Here is a 5,955-nt window from a genome sequence, read left to right on the forward strand (position 1 = left end):
TTCATTAATTTCTTCTGTCTCTGCTTGACAGGTGGAGAGTACAGATTCACAGATCTGAACTGAATCAACCGAAAGAAGTGGGGGAGAAACAAAACAAACACAGCACCAGACTGTACCAGAGCTTCAGCTCTATCTAGCAACATCACCACAGCAACCGGAAAATACAATTAAAAGACAAGCGGGGCTAAAGCGGAACAGATGAAACTGCAGCTCCTTACCTTTGGACAGAAAGGATCAAAATAATTATGCAGAAGAGAAAAGGCTATTTAACTGATCCGGCCACACTGTGGAAAAGGGAAGTGTCCTTTCATTAATAGGAATGTGCCACAGGAAAGGGGAGTGCCATGAGATCTACTAAGGAGACTATCTCTGTGGTTGCATTTGTACCTGTTTTTGCACCCCTTCTGGGACTGAACTAGTTGGTATAGGCCTCTTGGGCCATCACGTATTGGATAGTGGGGTTTTTTTTTCTACAGGGTGCACCTGGCACGAGAATTGAAAGATACTGCAGTTCTTGTTCAGAGACAGAGAAGGAAAGAGAGAGACTCTCTAGTCCTCCTCTTCTGCAATAGTCGGCTGTACCATGGGATGTAGGCAAAGCTCTGAGGAGAAAGAGGCAGCGAGGCGGTCCCGGAGGATTGACCGCCACCTGCGCTCTGAAAGCCAACGACAGCGACGAGAGATCAAGCTCTTACTCCTGGGTACTAGCAACTCTGGCAAAAGTACTATTGTCAAGCAAATGAAAATCATTCACAGTGGCGGCTTTAACTTGGAGGCTTGCAAGGAATATAAACCTCTGATTATCTATAATGCAATTGACTCTCTAACGCGTATCATTCGTGCTCTAGCCACCCTTAAGATAGAGTTCCACAATCCAGACAGAGCCTATGATGCTGTGCAGCTTTTTGCCCTGACAGGCCCAGCCGAAAGCAAAGGGGAAATTACTCCTGAGCTTCTAGGGGTCATGAAACGGCTCTGGGCAGACCCTGGTGTACAGGAGTGTTTCTGTCGCTCCAATGAGTACCACCTAGAGGATAATGCTGCATACTACTTGAATGACCTAGAAAGGATTGCAGCCCTGGACTATATTCCCACAGTGGAAGATATTCTGCGTTCTCGGGACATGACCACAGGGATTGTGGAAAATAAATTTACCTTCAAAGAGCTGACTTTCAAAATGGTGGATGTGGGTGGGCAGAGGTCTGAGCGCAAAAAATGGATCCACTGTTTTGAGGGGGTTACAGCAATAATTTTCTGCGTGGAGCTGAGTGGGTATGACTTGAAGCTGTATGAAGATAACCAAACGGTGAGTACATCTTGCTCTTTTCTGTGTTTGCTTTATTTGTAATGAGTAATGTCTGAGGGCCCTACCCCACTTGTCCTAGGCTCTATGCATATGCATAATTTGCCCAGCAGTATACACTGTATCCACAATCTTTTCTTTGTGCAGTCACTAAGCATGAAACAGCTTCCATTTTTAATGCTGTCAGCAGAAAGAGGAGGACTTCTTCAGCTGGCACAACAGTGCAAGATGTATGGGTTAAAAGTTTTAACTGAAAAGTTAGAAGAAAATGTTTGTTTATGCATTTGACAGCCTCTTGTTTGTAATCAGTTTCCCCCTATGGACTGTTTTGTTCTTGCTTAAACATCAATGGGAATACAGAAACCCTATGAAATGTTTCAGCAAATGTCCTTTTAAATGGCATGGAAATTGTCATGAGAAGTCTGTTTTGTGGATAATTTTGTTACACAGCTACTTTTCTACTCATTGTCTGATTCACGGCTATTCTTGTTGAGTTCTCTTTGATACTGCTTAGCACACAGATATAGTAACTATAGAAATGCGTGCCACACTTTTGCATATACAGCAACGTGTTTGCCTTTGCGCTCGGCTTGCTTGACCATGGGATGGTTTTATTTTAATTTTGTAATTTCTTTTATTATGGTCCTATAAAAGCACAAGCTGTTTAAGGAAAAAATGAATGTGTTCGTAAGAATATGTAACAGCTTAGCTCCCGGGTCTTTGGTGACCCATATTTCAGTTTTAAAACAGCTATCCATCAGGAGAAATTAAAATGAAACCCATGAAAATATGTCTGCTTATCCAACGGTGCACCTCCTTCCTACCAGTCCTTCACACATCTTCAGTTGCTTTGCTTTTGTGGAACTTTTTCACTGCAGGGCAGGCCCTGGAGCGCTGCAGAAGGCTGCATGTCCAGCTGTTTCACAGTAGAAGCGGCTCCTCAGTGAAGCTGGGGAGGGACTTGTCTCAAGAGCGTGTTTGTGTACTAAGTTTAGAACCTAATTGAGATTCCAGGTTCTGTTTGTTCTCACGCCTTGCATTACAGTAAGCTGTCTTTAAGAAATCTTTTCTACCAGATTTAATTATCTGGCTTTGGTAGGTTCTTATGAAACCTGCTCCCCAAGGAAATGCTTCACTACCCTTAACTGGTATAACCACATGTATAGTATGCTTGTTATATCTGAGATTTTCTAGAGAAGAGTGTAATGCTGTGGATATTGTGTCCTAGCCATAGGTGACATGCTGCAAACTGATTCTGTAAGCTGTCTTAGCACAACACAGAAGCCCCTGCCCCCTCGCCCCCCCCAACAGTTCCTATTGCAGCTGGCACTGGTCACTCCCAGAGCCACTGCAGGGGGGGCTAGGGTGAGTGCAGACAAGCTGTGCCGTGCCCTGTGCTGCCCGGGGCTCCACTTGCTGCCACTCCCCCCAGCCCCTGCTGTAGCGGCCTTGGGAGCAGCCAACACCAGCTGCCTGCACCACAGCATGCCACAGGAAGTTGGGGATGGGTGGAGCCCAGGCGCAGGGGGACAGGCAGAGCATGGTGCAGCCCGGGGAATGGCATCCCTCCCCCCAGTCCTTCCCTAGTTCCAGCCTCATTCTCTCCCTCCCTCCCTCCCTCACCGCCTGGGAACGTATCCCTATCTGTTAGTGCTGTCCGAAGCTTCAGTAGCCGTTTCGGCGGCCAAATCTCCAATTCTGAATTGGCCCAGTCAAATCGGGAGAATAATTGTTGAATAATTTTGAAGGAATTACCTACTGGACTACATGTGTCTAGAAAGTGTTCAAATTAACCAAATAAACATTTACTATTGTCATAGGGATGCAGATTATACAGTTCTAATATTCAGATCATTCTGGGAAGAAGCTGCCCCACCCCCAGAAAAAAAGCAATCAAAATTCAGATATGACAATAAAATTCACAAAATATATTGCACCCAAAATGCATTGTTTTATATCCAGTATGTTTAATCCAGATTTTTACGGGAATAGGGAAATAGACAACATAGGGAGACCCTTAGAAGATTTAATCAGCTAAAATCAGCTCCTGTGTACCCAACTGAAAAAGCCTAATCCTTTTCTCAACAATTTGAAACCAAAGGTAGTTTTGTAACTAAACCCTAGCTGGGAGGGAGGGAGGGAGGGACAGAGAGGGAGGAAAAAGTTTTTTTTTAATTCTGCTGGGAAGAAAAAACTCTACTGGGGAAATGTCTCCAGATAATGTCTTTTCACTGAACTCCCAAAACAAAGCATTTGAATGGCCATTGTACCCCTAATGACTCTCAAATAGATTAAATATTTCAGTTCTTTCCTTTCAACCTTGGTTCGTTGAATGTGAGGACGACGTTTTGACACAGTGCCAAGTGATTTGTTAATTCTGTTAACATGAAAGAATTGGTAATTGATATTTTTGCTGTATTGTAAAATTCCCTTTTTCATATTTAAGCTTGCATTAGATTTTCTTCAGATCTCCATGACACTTGGTATGAGGCAAAAAGCTACTGTGGGCAGCTGCTCAACATAGGAAAATCCCAGGAATAAATGGTAGCAACTTTGAGCCCAAATTCTTTAATACTATGTTTCTTTACTTGCAGAATGGCAAATCATTTTCTATTCATCGTCATTTTATTTTGCCTCTGCCTTATTTTAGTGATCATTCTCAAGGTGAAGTATTTATTTGTGGCTGTGTGTCTTCCTGACCTCCATTATGTGATTCTCACTGGGAATTGGGATAGGAGTTCAATTTTCCTGGCAACGAATGAGAGTGAGAAAGTAAAGCCCAGACTGGTGTCCATAGAAACAGCCTGACTGGAGAGATGCTGTTGGCCTATGGGGGCAATTGAATGTACTGTATGAAACAGTACTTTTATGTAATGGAAAGAAAAATAGTGCTGTAAATTGTAGAAAACAATTAAACAATACTTTGTTACAAGCATTATGCAAGCATATTTATATATTGCTATGCAATTTCAAAAGGATAAGCAGAAGTGTTAGATAGATTGGTTCATTCACAAACAGCTGGAAATAACTTGGCTGGCAGAACGTGTAATTATGTGAGTTGTTAGGTTAGTCTTTGGCAATAGTAATTCCAAGGGAAAAAGGAGCTGATATGAGTTTCAGTTGTTGGTTATTTGCAAAAAGACAAAACCTGAATTGGATAACTTGTCCAGATTGTTCACAGCATGGTTTAGATTAGAATAAGTGAAGGATAGAATCTGTTTCTAAGAGTCACTTTTCTCAGTTTATGTTCTCTTTTTCTCATGCATATTTTTGGGATCCTTCCCATAGTTAGGCAGGGTTTGTTTTTTTTCCTTTAGCCATTCCTTCAACATTCAGTGTTCACACTGAAAAGCTTTTACTGAAAACCCAAATACTTCAGTGGGACACTCAAACTGGCATTTAGAGTGAATCTAATGACCCATTTTACACATGTACAGTACATGCCATTTTGATGTCTCCATTCAGTATCTGAGAATCAAGCTTAGGTGCCCAAGTTAGAAAACACACATCTGTACAATCACAGTTTGAAATGCTTCAAAGGCATTTGGAGTACTTTAAGCGTTATATCTGTCCAGAATCTAATATTTCCTTCTCTGAGGGGGAAATTTTAATGTACTTCCCTTTGTAAGCTAATTAGCTTTAAGACAGCTTTGCTCTGAAAAACTGCTGTTTAAAGGTGTCTTTGAAAATGTGGGTGACAGAAACACATTTTAGTAGCAGTTGGGTGATGCAGTTTTACTTACGAGGGCCATGATCCACCATTAATAAACCTTATATTACAGTTATTGTTACTATATATACTGCATCTATCCATGCCTTGAGCATGACCTCAAGGAGAATTCTTATAGTATTGTTTTGCTAATACCTGGTCAGATTGCTTAGCTTTATAAAGTTTTGTCTTGCAGAGACAAATGCCACTGACCCGTATTGTAATCATTTTGTGTCCCTGAATGGTCATTTTAAAGAATATTTATGCTGCAGAGCATACCAAATATAGGATCATAGGAAAGTGGGGCTGGAATGGACCCCTTATTCCAGCTCTCAATCAAAGCAGGACTTCCATGAAAGCTTTACCCATTTGCCAACCATAGCCTAATCCTAATTTCACACTGGGATAAATCAGGAGCTATTGCATTGAGGTATAGGTGAGAATTAGGCCCAAAATCTGACATGGACTTGCACCTTTTATTTCTAACTATAAATCTTTATGTTAGGCTTCAAAACACTTGACTATATCTGAAGTGTCAATTCACTGAGGTGGGATCAGCTGGTAAAGAGCCAGCTGCAGCTCTGTGTACTAGAGGTAGAACAAGTCATAAGAAAACTTAGACCTGTCAAGTGGTACCAGAACTTGGCAATAGCTTAAAACAACCTAGTAATTTAACTTCTCCTGGTTTGTTCAGCTTTCTTTGGAATTTGTCATGCTACTACCCCATTACCTCCCCTCTGAGTGCTTGCAGTGATGACAAACTTTTAAACAAAACTGCTGTCTTAGGGACGTGTATCTTTTCTAGTTAGGCAGTTGGCCCAGAAACAGGTGGGCAAGCCAATGGCAGCTGGCCCCAGGAAGGCCCCCTGTTACGACAGCATTTTCTATTCCTTGCTGCCCCCTTCCTACCCTCCCCCCCACCCCGATGAATTTGTAGGCTGCC

The 5,955-nt window shown here is 42.2% G+C and overlaps 2 protein-coding genes across 2 annotated transcripts in view; one reads left to right on the plus strand and one right to left on the minus strand.

Annotated features, from left to right (window-relative positions):
* Positions 1–5,955, minus strand: part of RSPH14 (radial spoke head 14 homolog) — a 282,158-nt gene that overhangs the window by 73,757 nt on the left and 202,446 nt on the right. The window lies entirely within an intron of this gene.
* The window catches only part of GNAZ (G protein subunit alpha z), a 178,339-nt gene continuing 172,949 nt past the window's right edge, over positions 566–5,955 (plus strand). The window contains exon 1 of the mRNA XM_019506855.1: positions 566–1,306. Within this exon, the coding sequence (XP_019362400.1) occupies positions 584–1,306 (723 nt within the window). The 5' untranslated portion in view covers positions 566–583. The remainder of the gene's footprint in view (positions 1,307–5,955) is intronic.

The sequence above is a fragment of the Gavialis gangeticus genome, unplaced genomic scaffold, assembly GCF_001723915.1.
Source record: "Gavialis gangeticus isolate Ggan-Ray unplaced genomic scaffold, GavGan_comp1, whole genome shotgun sequence".
In the NCBI taxonomy this organism is placed as follows: Eukaryota; Metazoa; Chordata; order Crocodylia; family Gavialidae; genus Gavialis; species Gavialis gangeticus.